The following is a 17,675-nucleotide window of genomic DNA, read 5'->3' as shown; positions in this document are numbered from 1 at the left end:
TCATTTCAGCACAAAGACAACTTAGGACTAGACTATCTTGTCTACATGCAACTCTATTATGTATGTGTACAGTATGCATGTATGTATTTATGTATGTATGTATGTATGGCTTTAGTTGATTTATAGGTGCATATAGCAAGTAATGATATCCTGTAAATACACAAACCGCTTAAAGAGTATGTTAAATAGTCCACACGTTCACCTCAAGTGACATGAGAAACTTATAGAAAGTGAGTTCATGGTGACACCTAGTGTTTATAAGTGAGGATTGCATACCAGAAAAAAAGTGTACTGAGACAGTCTAAAAAAGAAGAACTGGGCATGATTGCCTGAAAATTGTTCAAACGTAACTTTGAGTATGGGAAATTGTAATTTTCTGAAAAAAAGTAAAATAAACTTAAACAAAATCTGCATATAAACAGTTTAATTTGAAGATCTTACCAATGATTATGCAGACATTACCTATTCAAAGAAATTGATGAATCTAAAGACCCTTTCAGCAGTGCTAATGTTTTTTTTTTTTCGTCACTGTTTGTAGGAGACCTGTATGGGTCCATTGGCTCACCGGTGCGGCTGTCGAGGACAGTGGTGGTAGGCCGCAGACAGGAGCTGGTCCAGAGACTCCTCTACGTCCTCACATACTTCATCCGCTGCTCCGAGCTGCTGGAGACCCACATGCTGGACAGCGCTGAGGATGAGGCCATTGTCATTCCCGGCTCCCTCATCACCACCTCCCTAAGGAAAGGAGAGGTGGAGGAGTCGGACTATGTCCTGGTTACTGTCCATAAACCCAGCGGGGATTACTTGTCTCAAGGGGCCCACAGTCGGCAGACTGTGGCAGAGGACAGCAGCTACCCTTCAGACAACAGCCTCCAGAGCAGCACATACACAGACACAGAGGTGGAGAATGGAGCCGGGGACACGAATGAGGAGGAAGAGGAGGAGGACAGCAGTGAGAGTCATGGGTCCAGGAGCAGTGTGCTTCAGATGGGACACAGCCAGGGTAACAACCCTGTTATCAGGACTGCAGAAGCACCTGAAACCAGGGAGTTGCGCAGGGAGTCTTGCAGCCCAGTGGCCACAGAGACCCGAGTGGAGACAGTGCTGCGTGTTGGCTCGGCATCCCCCAGGGAGCAGGTCTGTGTGCTGGATAAAGAGACAAAGAGAGACCCAAAACCCACGACCCTGGCATCGAGTCCACCCCCAACTCCTGTCACCACAGAGGGTAAAAACTCTGAGGCAGAGGCTGGGGTGGACGCGGGCATGGGGAGCCAGCCCACTAGAGTGCTGGCTACTCGGCCCTTGGGGGTCCCTCTAGAGAAGAAGCCCCCAGATAAGAACCTGGCTGCTGCTGCGTTGCCAGTACCATTGATACCGGGAAACACCGTGACGGGGCCCATGGCTTTGTCTCTAACAGAAGAGGAGGAGCTGGCATCAAAAGTCACTTTCCTTATTGGAGACTCCATGTCTCCTGAGTCTGACACAGAGAGCCGCAGAAGGAAGGTGGAGGAGGAATTCAAAAAGCACAAGAAACACCTCAAGGACAAGCATCCACTTCACCAGCAGCTGTTGCTGATGCAGCAGCAGCAGCAGCAGCAGCATCACAGGCAACATTATCAACAGCAACCGCAGCAGCTGCAGAGAGTAGCAGATTCAAAGACCAGCAACACCAGTGCGTCAGAGGACCAAACCAAACCGACCAAGGCGGCTCCTGCCCTGCAGCGGGTGTCCAGTAAGATGCCCCCCTGGAGCCTAAATTGTATGGATGATTTTGAAGAGTATTTCAGCCCGGAAAACCCTGTGGAGACTAGGACTATAGACGATGTGGCCAAACTACAGGAGGCCAGCACCACAGACAGTATGCACAAAGACTTGCTGGACCCCTCGGGAGTCCCCTGTTCTGGTGACTTAGGGGGTCACAGCTTTCAGGGTGCAGTCACGGGTCAGGGTTTAAGGCTCTGTTTAGGTTCAGGTAGTGGAGAGGCAGGATCCAGCAGGAAGAAAGACACTTTGTTAGATGTCCAGAGGAGGTGCAGGTGTGGGTCTACAGATTCCTCTGACACCTGCTGCTGCAGGGGCTGTTGTGCTGAGGACAAGGGTCCTCTGTTGTCAGTCCCCATCCCACAGGATGGAAACGGCAACAGCAAAGATGACCAAAAGTGTAAGGTGGTACCTGTCAACGACTGGGAGATACCACGCAACGAGAGCTCAGACAGTGCGCTGGGGGACAGTGAGAGTGAGGAGACAGAGGACTGGCAGGAGGAAGTGCTGGTGCCCTTCCCAGGGTGAGTAGAGGACTGATACATTCAGACGCACTTCCCTGCTGACTTTCTCTTCCTGTTCACGAACAGTGAGACTAATGTATTGTGTCCTATGTTTGATTTAAAGGTCGAAGTTGGTAGAGAACTACTCAAAGCCAACCATTGCCAATTTTGGCCGGTCTCTGTTTGGAGGCTACTGCCCCACCTACGTGCCAGACTTCGTACTGCATGGGTTGCCAAGCGACGAGAAGCTACGGCAGTGCCTCATGGCTGAATTAACCCATGCTATTCAGGTAAAGGACTGAAGTGTTTGGACCTATTATTTAGGGGGCTATTTTTTTATTGACATTTAAATGTCTCAAGCATCCTTAGTGTGAACGCACCCTTGCAATGTCACTGTAAAACAAGTAATTGCCTTATATAAGGCTCTCTCATGTATCTCTCATTAGAGTTTGAGGCATGCATTAATATGCGATGAATCCCCCTTTTGCATGTTTTATTGGTTTAACCCTTGTAAGGTGTTCATATTTTAGTTTCACAGCCAATGTTCCCGGGTCTGGTGGACCCACCACATTATTAGGCTTTTAAAAATACTTGTCTTCCTGTCGACCATGCAACTTTTAATTTTTCTAGGTCAAAATTTAAAATGAAAACTTTTTTTTGGTCGTCACTATAGCTTTGGTCGTTCTTTTTTAAACACTTTTGTCGTTTTTTCCAATTTTTTTGGTCACTTTTTTCGATGTCTTTGTCGATTTTCTTCTACACTTTATTTGAAGTTTTTGTTTTTGTCCCACGTTTTTGAAGCTTTTTTCAATGTTCTTTTATCATCATTAACAGATGTTTACTTTACCTCAATTACCAATGATATATACAACATTTATGGTTCATATTTGCCATTTACCCCTGTGACATCATATTTCTTATCAATTTCGTTTTTTTGTGAGAAAACAAGGAAATTCAATTATAAAAAGGTAAAAAAATAGAAACATGATTTTTGATCATTGTTGGTGCTTATTTCTTAGAACTTAATTAGAACAGGTGAAAGTGCGTGAAATGTAACAACTTTGTAACTTTGTGTGGGAATAGCAGGTGCAGAAAGACCACATTCCAGCACACAGACACCTACACTCAGACACGCACACATACAGATGCACAGACACACACAGAGATGCACAGACAGACAGAGACACACACACACACACACACACACACACACACACACACACACACAGCAGGCCCAGTTAGGAGGAGGACACAGTTCCATAGCACCTACAATTATTACACTTGTGTCCAGTAGACCCGAACATATGTAATAGTTATGTGTAGGGGGTGTACCGTGTGCAGTCATTGAAAATAAGTTATTCTTTATGTTCTTCACAGAAAATGAGCCAAGGCCAATGAGTTTTGAGTTAGAAGAAATAATAAATAGCATCATTTTCTTATAGCAAACACACAGACCCGAACACCTTAACAAGGATTAAGTGAATGAATGTTCTTGTCCTTTGTAGCATCCAGTACTGGATGAGCCCATAGCGGAGGCCGTCTGCATTATAGCAGACACAGACAAGTGGACAGTGCAGGTGGCCAGCAGTCAGAGACGAGCCACGGACATCAACAAGCTGGGGAAGGAAGTCCTGGTTTCCAACCTGGTTTCCAGCTTATTGCAATCCACTCACCAGCTCTACAAACTCAACCTCTCACCCAACTTTGTATGTTACACCTCTCAGTCAAACACTGATTATCTTTCAGTATACAGGCATTACCATTTTGATTCTTGTGCTTTACCAACCATGTGTTTGTCTCTCTCCTCTCTTCCTTAGTGTATAATGCACCTTGAGGACCGCCTGCAGGAAATCTACTTTAAGAGTAGGATGCTTGCTGAGTATTTGAAGGGCCAGACAAGAGTCCATGTGAAAGAACTGGGCATGGTCTTGGGGTAAGCAGTTAACCTTTATGATCAACACACAGGTGCTTTAAGGCTTGACATTAAAATATATTACGAAAACGTACCCTGTGGAGTTTTTGACATCAAGCAGCTGGTGCCTGTTTTGTCTCGTGCACACCCATGAGGATGCAAATAAAGATGCACGCAGGTGAACCAATAAACTGTCCGGCCAATGGTTTTACACGAACAAAATGTGTTGTGTATAGATTCTTGTGCAACACAAAATAACTTGAATACATGTTGCTATAATTTGATATGTTCAAGATAAAAAAAGAACTGCAAAACAGTGCAGATGATCTGTAGATCTGTAGCTTGCAAGGTATCAGTGTAAAGTAAAGGTTTTAGGGCCATACAAAAATGGTGCTGAAATGTTCATAATTTCAGTGTGTCACTGTGTTTTTTTTTCTGTCATTTTAAGTAGGGCACTTAACATATCCTGATCTTTGCTCTGGTATCATTGCAGAATCGAGTCCAGCGACCTTCCACTGTTGGCTGCAGTGGCCAGCACTCACTCCCCCTATGTGGCCCAGATCCTACTATGAGACTGTAATTGCACTAAGGTCCCAAGCAGTGAGCTGTCTGAGGAAGCCAGTCAGACCTGGGTGGTGCCAGCCTGGCACCAAAAACGGCCATCCATGGTTTCCTGACCCACATGCCTGAGCTAAGTAGGGTCTTTGCTCTGAGCCTTAGCAGTGCACATCTTTAAGGACCACAGCCACAGCCAGCTCCTCCCTTCACTACCACTGCTGCTGAATGTGGTGCGATACAGATGTTGCACCACAGGGAGGAACTAGAGACCACAGTCCCACAGATGGGAGTGATGCTCTGCAGATAACTGTATCCCTTCTCCAAATGACCTTCTCCAGTTGTTTGAATGTTTCTTTTAAAGCAGAACTCTTTTGTTTTTGGACACAAAAGCCAAAGACTTTATACATTTTTCCAGTTTAGAATGAAACTTTAACCCCTTAGCATTCCGCCCCCTTTTTTCTAGAGGGGTATGTTGGGGGCGACAGGGGATGTTTAGAGGGTAATAGCAGGTCAACGGTAGAATCCACATAAAAGTACACAGCATTGGAAAGCTGGGAACCTGAGGATTTGACATGCAGCTCAGCACTGTGTCAAGTTTTTTAAGTCATAAATCAGAAATAAATATTAGTCAATTAATTAATTTAATTAAATACATCCTGAAAGTGTATAAGGGCTTATTACGTTACGATATGAGTTTATGACGGCCATTCTCATGCTCACTTATGTTTCATAAGTTTTTGCAGAAGTCTTTGGGTTGATACCATTTGTTACACAGATTTGGTGCAAAATCTAACCATTTTTTACCACCCGAGAATGACTGAAAAAAAATCAAATCAAAAATCCCTCCAAAATGCCACATTAAGACACCAAGACCTTGAGGAACACCATAGAAAAATGGTCTAGTATCAAAAACTTTTATCATTTGGAGATTTCTGCAAGAATTGCATTTTTCGGCGATTGGCTGAGGAGCACTTCTGCTGAGACACCCACTTATGGTCAATATACCTATGAAGGCCAAGTTTCATGTGATTATGCTGGAGGTCACAACAGGTCACTTTATACATTGACTCAAATTTTAGAAAATGGTCTAACTAAATTTGAAAGGGCTATTATGTGGACTATCATCATCGCACAGAAATACAATTGCTCTCATTGCATCTACAAGAGTCTCAGCCTTGCAGTCATACCCAATTTAAGCAACTCCAACACCCCAAAATGCAGAAATATTTGAATACACCATTTTAGAATAGGTGAAATTTTTTTTTTTTTTTTTTTTTTTTTTTTTTTTTTTTTTTTTTTTTTTTTTTTTTTTTTTTTTTTTTTTATAAGGGGGGGGGGGGGGGGGGGGGGGGGGGGGGGGGGGGGTGGTGCGGCCTCTCTCTCCCCCCGTTGTGGAGGAAGGTTAAAAAAAAAAAAAAAAAAAAAAAAAAAAAAATGTTGTAGAGAACAAAAAGGGGGGGGGGGGGGGGGGGGGGGTAGAGGGGGGGATTTTTTGGTTTTTTGTGTTAGGTTTTTACAGCTGGAGGAAGGTCGTCAGTATCTAATAACTCCTGGATAGGAGAAGAAAAAAAACGGTCAGGGGTTGTTTGCATTTCTTTAAACCAATCACAATTGTTGTGGGCGGTGCTAAGTTCCGGGCGCAGCTAGCGTGGCTCTGCAAAATAGTCTCGGGAAGGAACTTGTCTTGGTGCAACATTTTCAACCGCAAAAGAAAACTCTTCATATACTATTAAATGAAGTTACTGTAACTGTTCACACAATACAGTAACATGAGCTACTTAAATTAGCTGGATACACGGTTATTACCAGTATATCGCCATGTGTATTTTGTCCATAGCAGATCCCCGCCTTTAGGACCCAAAATGTCCCAGTTAGAGAGTGAGTGCCGTAAACATATTCTTTGTAAATCCTTACAATCATTCCCCGAACGAACCAAGCAGGCCTGCCTTGTTGCACGATCCAAATGTTCTTCAAAAGTTGCCATTTTCAACGCGTAACGTTGCTCAGAGGTTCCGGTTGCTGTTCCTCGCTGGGACCAGAGTTTACTGTAAACACAAAGAAAGAGGAAAGTGAGGGACATCCGGCGGAACTTCCAGCGGCACCGGAACGGTCCGGTAAATGAACCGGCATCGATCCAGACTAACTCGCGTGTAACCCATAGAACCCATTTCCATTCAGATATCTTGAGATGAGAGGTCAAGGGACCCCTTGTAAAATGGACATGCTGGTTTTTCCCTCGCCAAAATTGAGCCTACTTTAGAGCGTTATTTAGCCACCTTCCTGACAAGCATGGCATGGTTGGTACCATTGGATTCCTTAGATCATCTAGTTTCATAAGATACCAATATATTCACTCTATCAATATCTTCACTCTGTCTTCAAATGTGAGCCTGCTGCAGCCTCTGAAAGACAAAAAGTTGTCCAGGCCCGCTGGCGGCGCCGTCAGAATGGCAAGGGGTTAGGGAGATCTACAGTATTATAATAATAATAATAATAATAATAATAATAATAATAATAATAATAATAATAATAATAATAATAATAATGGATTGTTTCTTCTACTGCTTTTTTTTTTATTTTTATTTTTTTTCCCCTCTCTGGACAATCTTAAACCCAGTCGTACGAAGTGACTAAGAGTTTGAATGAAACAGATGGGCATTTTTAAACATTACTTTGAGGTAAATATCATTGAGAACATATCAATATCATGCCAATTATGTTATTTCATTTATCTTCATGTATTTGTTTACAAGCCAAATTTCCCTGAGATATCTCAATGACAAATTTGATTTTCTTGTCAAATTGCAATGCACGCCTGACTTAAAAGCCTATTTTCTGGCCACATGGGGGTAATCGATGCACACCGTGATCGTTGGTTCTACAAACTGGTTTTGAAATGGCTAAAAGTGGCTTTGACATTCTTATCATAGGTACAGCACTACCTCAGATCCTCCTGTGGGCTGTGGATGACACACATTTACAGTTGCCCCATAGAAACCCCTGAGGTATACTTTTTAAGCTACTTTAATCAGAGGAATGTCAGCATCAACTGCGTGCAGACTCTTATGCTGTGTTCTTAGGAAAAGGAAAGGCTGTTAAATTCCTTAGGATGATCGTTACACACACGTGTTTGCTTTAGAATGTGATTAAGGGAGGAGAAGGGTCCCTTTCTACTGTGGAAAAGCTAAAACATGCATCATCTACATATATTTTAAAACCAAAATGCTGAGATATTTTCACACTTTTATAGCTTTGCCACCTTTTTACAATGTTTACGTCTTCGATGTGTGCTACAGAGAGTAGAAGAACACAGGAGGCCTTACAGTGTGTGTGTGTGTGTGTATATATATATATATATATATATATATATATATATATATATATATATATATATATATATATATATATATATATATATATATATATATATATATATATATATATATATAAAAAATCTCGGTTAACACTATTTTCAAACCTGTTTCTATGACAGTTATACTCACAAAAACACGCAAAATACCATTACTATAGTAGCAGACTTTTTTTCTTTTGTTTTCTGTTTGATTGTCCATGACATTGACAGATGATTTTTGTTGTTATGCCATATAGCCAGGGTGCGATTTGCTGGGTGTAAAAGGGAGGTTGAGTTGCTCTCACAGCTTCTGTCCTGGGCATACATTGTATGTTATTATTACTTCTTCTTGTCATGGGATGTCAGCGTTGGAAATTAATCTTTATTTCATTTGTTTGATTGCAGACAAAATAGGAGAGAGAATTGCAGGCAGAGGGACAAAGTCAATAGCCAGCAGCCAGCTCAATAAAAAATTCACCTGTTTCTGGAAATTAACTTCCCCATATTTCTAATAATCTTCCTTAAACATTGTGTATATGGGAGTGAGTTTAGGTAACTCAACACAGAGAATGGCTTGTATTGTTTAAAAAAAAAAAGAAAGGAAAAACAGCAGGAATAACGGTCAGTGTGACCCTGAGAACAGTGTTTGTTTGTTTCTATAAACTCAAATCGCACCCTGTATATGACCCAAGTCTTAATGGAGATGTGGCATGAATGCATCACAGGCTTCTGGAGAACTCATTTTGCTGGTAAAATTGATGTAGACATGCTTGTTACTGCATTGAAGATGCTCCGCTGTATCAGCCTACATTTTTGTACAACCCAGCCATTATGTTTAAAAAGGTATGAATTTCTATCTGCTTTGCCCTCTTTGTATATGAGTAAATTATAAAGTTGCCCATGGTATGTGTAACGTTTCATGTAAACTGTACATACTCTGTTTATTTCCATGTATTTGTACAGAATGTCTTTTAAGAATTGTCCCCTCAAATTATTTTTTTCCCAATTTTATGGGAATGTTGTGCAATAAAGATGCCGATGTTCAGTATTTGTGTCTCTACGTACTGTATGTTTTCTTTCACAGAGTCGAAGGGAAAGGGGGGTGGGGGTATTACTCCGAGACAGTGCAGTAGATATGACCACATACTCTGGTCTGTACCTGTTTAGAAGACATCAACATCCCAAGCTCCCTGTGAAACCACAGGCCTCGCTCTGATTCAGTGAAGCAGCTCCAAGTCAGTGTTTCTTCACATCTCTGATTAGCAGCTGTGGTTTCTTCTCTACCTAACCCCACAAACTTAAATAAACTATCACAAGTTTGTGTAATTGTCACGTGTGAACTGGTTTTAGGTTTGCGTTGTTTTTTCTTTGCCTTCAAAATGATTGATTGACTCGTTTTAATTGTATATGCAGATCAGTTTATCAATGATAATTCATCCATTGCTGTGAAATTGCCTCATTTTTATTTTTAATTTTTAAACAGAAAGTAGCCTAGCTATAAATCAGTGCGAACTCTGTACAAGAATAGCACGTTTGTTTGTTTGTTGGACTTCTAGTGATCCGCTCACCATCTGGATCACACATTTAACCACCTTTTCGATTTACAAACTGGCTGTGGCTCCACCCCACCCTCCTCACGGCACGGGAGGTAAAACGAAAGGAGCGCACACACCACAGTTATGCAATAAAGGAAGGAGTGTCCTGGCTAAAAGGTGTGTGTGTGTGTGTGTGTGTGTGTGTGTGTGTGTGTGTGTGTGTGTGTGTGTGTGTGTGTGTGTGTGTGTGTGTGTGTGTGTGTGTGTGTGTGTGTGTGTGTGTGTGTGTGTGTGTGTGTGTGTGCGGTAGCACATAGAGTCTCCTAGTGACAACATTGCAGTAGGACTAATCCCACTGTCTTCAAGTGGATATATTTTAAGAGGCGATCGGAAAACATGACGTTAAGCACTGTTGATTAAATTAAGCGTTTAATCTAAATTTAGATTTACATAAATAAATAGGAAAAGCGCGTTGACACTGGATACGCTTGTAGCTAACGCTATTACATTACAGGTTTAACTGTCATTTTCCGCTAAACCACAATGAATGTCTTGCGTGAGCTGTTGCTTTTAAATGCACTTCAGTAGTCTGATTATTCCTGATCATTTTGCATTTGAGCAATCTGACTTCAGAAGTGTCAGAAGTCAGAGGGAGGATCTGTGCTGTATTGAAGGACTCCTTTTGAAGCTCGTAAACTCGAGCTCCCAGAAAATAAATAGTCTTACAAATGATAAATGGAATTCATTCAAGCAATAAAATGCACCCGTGCTGAATTTGTATACATGCAGGAATTTTGCCGATTCAGTTCATTGATATAGTAGCCTATAGTTTATGGTGGGTAATATTAGTTATTTAGATATTGCTTTGTAACTTGCTTAAGGTCACTATCTTAATGACCCTGCTCCAGGCTATATGTGCTACTGCTGCAGTAGGCCTACTTTTTATACTTTTTTGTTTAGCCACTCTCTCATTAGTTTGTGAACGTGTCTCGTTATTTTGAGAAACTAAGTCATTTTGAGATAGGCTACTGAGTAATTATTTTGAGAAGGTTTGTCATTATGACGTTTCATCACTTTGGCGGTAATGGACATCCATACTACATAATAATCCAATCTTGCGCAGTAAGCTAACATTAGTATAACACTTGAATCCTCCATGTGTATGTCACTAGTGTCATAAATGCCTTTATTTCCGACATTAAGTGAATGCAGCATCATATCTGTGCAGACAGATGTCGTCAACTCTCCACACTCAGATCGGCAGGAGGAGGGATCTAAATCTGAACTCCTGGATCTGACTGACGCTGGCTACTGAGGTGGATATTTCCTTTTAACAAAAATGTACAGAATTCAAGACCACTGGTCCCATAGATTTAACTTTCTGTCACACTTTGCTGGAATCTACTGTTTTTCGGACGCGCAGTAACGCGAGTTAAAAGTGTTATAATCTTCTGGAGGAGAAGGAGCTGCTCGGTAAACTCCATCCATGCTCGACTCGGCGAGGACAAGATCCACGGAGATGTGAGTTTGTTCAGCTCGGCGAGGATAAAGGAGCAACTAGGAGACGTGAATGTGAGGCTACCTAAAGAGGAAGTAAAAGGTGGATTTGAGTTATGAAAATGACCGGAGCCATGGAAACTTCTTTCAAACTGGCTTTGAAGAAACCGCCCTCTCTACGGACAGCAGAGGTAAACAAAACTATCGTTTTTTTTTTTTTTTTTTTTAAATTAGCATCGCCTTGCTAATGTTAGCCAAAATCAAACTGTTGCTTCACCTCGCTGCAGGAAAACTTCACTCAGCTGTCGGTGGAGTTTGACTGGAGTTAGTCCACAGTAAGTTGCTTGTGGTCTAGCTAACTATCTCATTAGGACTTTTCAATACACTCACATGCTAATTAGTACACACTGTAGCGATGCATGACTTCATTAACAGCCTGTAACTCCCAACAACATTTAGCTAACTGGCTAGTTTTGGGGCAAGTCCTTGCCAGGTTAAAATGCAACAGCTCTAACGTTATGCCTTGTAAAAAAAGGTTGTTTTTGTGTATGTGCAATGCAGCAATAACACTGAAATAGAAAAACCTAGAGTCAAGTCTAATCATTCAGGACAAAATGTATCAGGGGCTTCAGTGGTACCCAAACTGGGGTGCAGGGACTGCACTGGGTCCTTGAGAGGGTCTCCGTGGTCCCCATCAAATGTTCAAGTCTTTCAGGGTAGTTTTATCATCTTTAGTCAAGAATGCCCCACCGGTTTTTGGTCCTTGACATGGTCAAGTGTGGGATAACCCTCTTTTACTGCAATACATTCTGTGCCTGCAACAGTCTTACTAAGCAAAACATAACATCACGGCTTCCCATCAGAGGGCTTATGCCTAAGCCCAGGAGGTAGTTTGTGTAAACTTTAGCTTGAATGAGGCCAGTTAAATTAAATCACCACAGCTTTCTCATCCCTCCTCCTTCCTTCCGATGCCTCCTCCCTACATGAAGCTGTGGAAACACAGCTGGCTTGTCATTGCTTTAGTTATGCTCTGAGCCCAAAAATAGCTCACGGCGTACTCCCTTCCATGTTCAGCTGCCGGTTATAGTTTTGAAGTGCAAGCACTTTTCAAAGCACTATCAGAGCACAAAACATGTTTAAAAAAAATCCAACCCTGCTAGCCTTCAGCTTTGCATGACACTATTGAAAAGGTCCTTTTTTTAGGCTCTGATCCTCTGTTTGTTTGTGGGTGCATGCTGGGTAGAAAGCCTCTTTCACACCTTCATAGAGGGCTTTTGTGTGCACTTGAACAAACCATAACAACCTTGTTTAGTCCACAAATATATGACACAGTCATAGCAGTGAAGTGGATCTCTGATTTTGTAATCAGCCACACATGATAGGTTAGGTAGCACTTTGATAAAGTAACTAAATTAAGCCGTATCCTCCCAAATGCAATGGAAGAATCCTCTTTTTTTTTTTCACACTCCGTCTGTTCTTCCAATTGTAAAACCAGCATTAATATAGCTGAGGTAAAGAAAAATAAGGGGACATGTTTCCATGCAGTTATTCATAATGTTTATAGGGGTGGGTGTGGTACTGTTCTGCAAACATTTGTTACAAATGAAATGCTTCTTTTCATGACATGAGTACTGTACTGAGATCCGTGCCTGTAATTGTAAAAACACATCACACGTGTGATTGTGCTACAACTGAAACTAAAGCCAGATCCCGACCTGAAAAAGAAGCCAGTGTGTTAATGTCTTTTTTTTTTTTTTTATTTCAGTCATAGTTTAAAACCACCAAAAGTACATTCAGTGCAACAGTAGAACGATAAAGCCATGTTGTAGTCTACAGCTGTCTCAGCCTGTCGATCATGATTCATTGAACAGACTGCAAATATTAAGACATAAACGGTGGTAATGTAGCTCTCACCAAGCAATTGTGTAGCCGGCCATTATACAGACAAAATCATTAAACCTCTCCCCACTAATGAATCACAACCACCAATCAATTCAGGCCTATATAGGTGAACCTTTGATAAGGGAGGAGGTACAGACAAAACATGAGTCTAGAGACCTTTCCCAGATTTCAAGGATGCTATGAGACTGGTTGGAAAGGTTGTTAAACTGTTGCTGAATGTGGTGTTGCAAGTACTCACTCAGTGTGTGCACAGCAGTTACCCAGGTTAAGTGAATAACCGGGTTATGCCAGTTCTCCCCGTATACATGACAGTCCCTCCAGAAAAACGCGATTATGCGATCGCATAATTCAATGCATAATCAGCCAAAGTCCGCATATTGATGCGAGGGCTGCATTTTTTCAAATACGCCGCACTTTCACCGCTTAAATTGCCGATTTTCATGCAAAATACGGGGCTTGCATGATTTCACAATCCCCGCATTTTCGTTGAAAATTGTTGCATTTACTTCACACGAGCAGCCATTTTCCCCTGTCGCCATGGGAACGTTATGAAGTGACGTAATTACGCGACGTGAACATCATCGAAAAGCAGGGTGTTGGGGGGGGGGGGGAATCTCTTTTTTTCATGAAACCGCAATTTTTGCAAGTTCCCGCAATTTCATCGCAAAAATATCCCGCATATTCCATCGCATTTTTTAAGAAAACGTCCCACAAAATCAAGGATTTTTGCCCGCAACAATCACAAAAAACTGTGACAGGAGTAAAGTAGGTGGCGCACGTTCAACGCACAACTAGCTTTTTCTTCTGGTTGACCTATGTCAAAATAACACGACCGGCCACTAAATTAGTAACATTTTAACAACTTAATGTTTCATTCACACACTCTTGTCACAGCGTAGGAAAGCACAGTGCTCTCGCCAGATAACTGACAACTTTGTTTGGTTCATTATCTGTAACCAGTGTCGCCCAGTGCCGGGTGATATTAGCAAGCTAATGTTAGCTAACTAACAATAACATTAGCCAGCGGCCGCAGCAGGGACGGCTCGGTCCCTCCACTTTTTTGCCGAGACACAGCGTTGACATCCCCGGAGATGGACAATCTGTTGAGCCGTTTCCCGGTGTCTGTGCTGCCTCGTCGGGGGCTCACTAGTCACGTTAGGTTCCTCGAATGGCTCCCTCTCCAGGTCTTTCAGCAGCCTTTGATGGGGATACATTCCCATTTTTATGGGCACTATTAATTGTGGTTGCAAGTTTTTTCCTGTGTAAACATCCCAAATTTGATTCTATTTTGAGTATGTTATAAGCCTTGGAGTTAAAGGGATACTTTGCAGCTCTGTGCCATCTTTGTGTGGGCAGTGTGTTTAGATGAACAGTGTTTGGCTTCCCTCTGTGGCGCCAGCGCATGGAGCTCAGAGTAGCCGAGGTCTTAAGCCGGCGGATCTCGGGCAGACCTCTGCTCAGCTGAGCTTGGAGCTCCATGCGATGCGGCCACGAAGGGAAGCAAAACACCCTTTTTCTGCACTACATTGCCGTGACACAGAGCTGGATTTAAATCCGCTAAATATCTCTTCTTCTATCTCTAAGGCAACAGGGGATGACATGTGGATGAGCATAGCATAAGAATAAGGTGTAGCCTATTGTTTTCACAGTCGTCTTTGATTCGAAAGTGTTTTTTGTTGAGCAAAATTTCTCGGTTTTGAAAGTTTAAGACGTGCTGTAGGTTGGTCTGTCTTCTGTGCAGATGTTTGGCTCGGTGGGTAATCTCTCCTACCGCAGGTTTTATGCCCCGTCGGCGTCGACCTTTCCCAGTTTCGTGAGTTTTCCACCCAGCTCTTCCCTCCCTGCCTACCTTTCTCGGTGCCATCCAGACGCCCTGGTGGTAACAGACAACAAATCACGCCGGGTGATTAATGGTAGTTTTAGCTGCGCCCAGTACATGTGAGACATTTATGGGAATTCCAACCATCACAAAGCCACAGGCTCCCTAGAGAAGGTGCAAGTGAGGAAGAGAAAGAGAAACACAGACTTAAGTGGTAACTTCTTGCTTTCTAAGCAAGCAGTGGAGCCGCTACGAACAGAGCAGAGCAGGAGATGCAGACCAGTGTGTGGTCGATGATGCTGTATTCTTGGAGTGTATACAAAGAGACATGTTTCAAAAGAGTCTGTGTGTGTGTTTTAGCAGAAGTTACCCAAGAGGGTGGTTTGCTCAGTGCTGACGCAGCTCAACAAATTAAAGTTAAGGATAATACTGGTGTGTTCTTTTTGCCGTCTTCATTAACCAATTCCTGGTTCCATCTGCACACCGTCAGCACAGAGATGTCAACGTCTGTTGTTTTCCTCTCTTTAGAGGCCTTTGGCTCCCATTTATTCTTGTACATTCTGAAGAACAGCTTTCACACACAAGAAAACTGTAAAAAAAAAGATGATTCAACGTTGTAAATGTATGACACAGTTTGGTTTTGTCAAACCTTCTCTATTTTATCGTCATTTCAGTGTGCCTGAGTTGTTCATTGAGTTGTACGTTCATGTGCACATTATGTCGTAGTCAAAGAGTCGTCATTCACACTGTCATAAGGAATTAGAAGGCTGTGCCAGGGAGATGTTGCCAAATCCTTGGCCCTTGGCCATCCAGCCATATTTTCTCATTTGAAGCATTTTTCTGAGCAGAATTTGCAGTTTACTTAGGGCTGCTCTCTTTTAGTTGATTAGTCGACTAATCGGTCGTTTTGGTCTTAGTCAACTTAGATTTCTTTAGTCGATTAGTCATGTTTTATGCTGTTTTCATGCTGAATGACCTATTTCCAAGAAACGTACGAGCACATCTCTAGTAAACACAAGAATTAAGGGTTGACATTTTACCTAATAGATATCACTGTGAAACCTACTTTGATTACTTTTCATTAAGGCAATTTGTTGTTGTATTACACGTTTTCTGAAATGTGTTTAAATATGCAAAGGAGGCATTATGTTATTCAATATATGCATCCTTTTGCATGACTCTTTGCGGAGAAACTGAGATTTACAGATCTGCCGATTAAATCAACTTATCGATTAGCAGACACAATTGAATGAGTGTTAGTCGACTAAGAATTTCTTCAATCGAACACAGCCCTACTATACCAAAATAGCATGGTTAAACCTTTATTTTTTTTTTTATAATTTGGCTTTACCTAAACTCTAAAAATCATCTGTGCTCCTCCTTAAAAAAAATAAAAAAAATAAAAGAAGTCAAAATACCTACTCTGAGGTTAGATTATCAAATTGAAGCCTGTTGGTTTGAGCCGTTTCATTTTCGTGTTGGTGAAGACGATGTAGGTCACAGTACTGTGGGAAACAACACAAAGATGCGCCTGTGTGTGTTTTTTTTTTTTTTTTTTTGCAGGCCTCACTGTGTATGTTTGTAGCTGGACATACAGTCCTGTTTATGTACAAAGTGTGCACACCTACAGTAGCTCAGTGCATGTGTTTAAAACTAAAAATATCTTCAGCACTACAAGTCAGCCTGTCTGCCTCCTGCTTCGTGTCTTTCTCTTGTTGGCATTACCTCAACTGTCTCCAGTGTTGCGTAGGGCATCATTGTGTTGTTTGTACAGGATACCTCAAATACCCTCCCACTGCATTTTTATTTCACTGATACTCCAGAAATAGATGGAAATGAAGAAAAAGTTTGTTTTGCAGCCATGGCATCTTATTGGTAACCGGCTGTGTCAAGTATGTGATGAACTAGGATGTCATCCTCACAATATTTAATTTAGTTCAGGCTACTTGTGTTCTTAAATTATTTTAGTGTATTCATATTTATTGAGATATTTATTCATTGGAAGCCAGAAATGTCAGCACTTTTGCCAAGGTCTTCTTGAGGACTCGCTATGACATTTTGATGAATCCACTTAGTTTTTGCTTGTGTACCTTGGCATTAATTGGCTCAACTGTGACTGTGCCAGGATTAAAAGTATATTTAATGGGGTTTTTTTGTGACATGTTTAAGAATTGGTCATGCTGGGCTTTGTTGTTTTGCTAGGATTTAGCCCTGCGAATTTGTTAAGGCGGATAACCTAGGAGTGGTGTTTTAGAAGAGAAGTAACCCTCCAAACCTATCGTGTTGAAAGCTTTTTGGTGAGAGTTTCTGCTTTAAGAATTTTTTGTTTCTCGCCTTGTCAGAAGACCTATGGGTAAGGCAGCTGTTGATATGAAACTGAGATGAGGACACTTCCTGTCACAGTGGCATACCTTCGGTGGCAAACCACATGACACAGCTGAAAACTGACTTGCTAGACAAACATATAATCAGTGCAGTGGGAGGAAATGAAAGGAATGTTTGGGTGTGGGATATTAAGACTGCAGAAGCAAATATGTGCAAAATAAGAGAAAAGGCCTGTAGGAGATGAGATGGAACATGATGATTTTTGGTTGATTAAAAAACCCCAAGTTGTAACGGAAGTGATAGGCGACAGAAACAGTGTTATAGACTAATAGAGAGGGAGAGTGGTTGCAACACAGACAGGAGGGGAGATGCTCCCATAGTTAAGACAATTCTAGTAAGGTATAGGAGGCTAACGCCTAAGTTATGGCTGTGAGGAAGTGATCAAAAGAGATGGCAGAGAGAGAAATGGAGAGAGAGAGAGAGCTACACACACCATCAAAAGCTGGGTTGA

At 41.9% G+C, this 17,675-nt stretch overlaps 2 protein-coding genes across 2 annotated transcripts in view; both read left to right on the top strand.

The window, feature by feature from the left end:
- fnip1 (folliculin interacting protein 1) overlaps nucleotides 1-5,379 on the top strand; it is a 39,794-nt gene extending 34,415 nt beyond the window's left edge. The window contains exons 15-19 of the mRNA XM_039777298.1: nucleotides 539-2,285; nucleotides 2,389-2,554; nucleotides 3,770-3,970; nucleotides 4,082-4,197; nucleotides 4,670-5,379. Of these exons, the coding sequence (XP_039633232.1) occupies nucleotides 539-2,285; nucleotides 2,389-2,554; nucleotides 3,770-3,970; nucleotides 4,082-4,197; nucleotides 4,670-4,748 (2,309 nt within the window). The 3' untranslated portion in view covers nucleotides 4,749-5,379. The remainder of the gene's footprint in view (nucleotides 1-538; nucleotides 2,286-2,388; nucleotides 2,555-3,769; nucleotides 3,971-4,081; nucleotides 4,198-4,669) is intronic.
- A 5,491-nt stretch (nucleotides 5,380-10,870) lies between these two features.
- Nucleotides 10,871-17,675, top strand: part of rapgef6 (Rap guanine nucleotide exchange factor (GEF) 6) — a 156,711-nt gene continuing 149,906 nt past the window's right edge. The window contains exon 1 of the mRNA XM_039777963.1: nucleotides 10,871-11,309. Within this exon, the coding sequence (XP_039633897.1) occupies nucleotides 11,235-11,309 (75 nt within the window). The 5' untranslated portion in view covers nucleotides 10,871-11,234. The remainder of the gene's footprint in view (nucleotides 11,310-17,675) is intronic.

This window comes from Perca fluviatilis, chromosome 16, assembly GCF_010015445.1.
Source record: "Perca fluviatilis chromosome 16, GENO_Pfluv_1.0, whole genome shotgun sequence".
Taxonomy (NCBI): Eukaryota; Metazoa; Chordata; class Actinopteri; order Perciformes; family Percidae; genus Perca; species Perca fluviatilis.
This window is presented reverse-complemented; position numbering and strand designations above follow the sequence as displayed.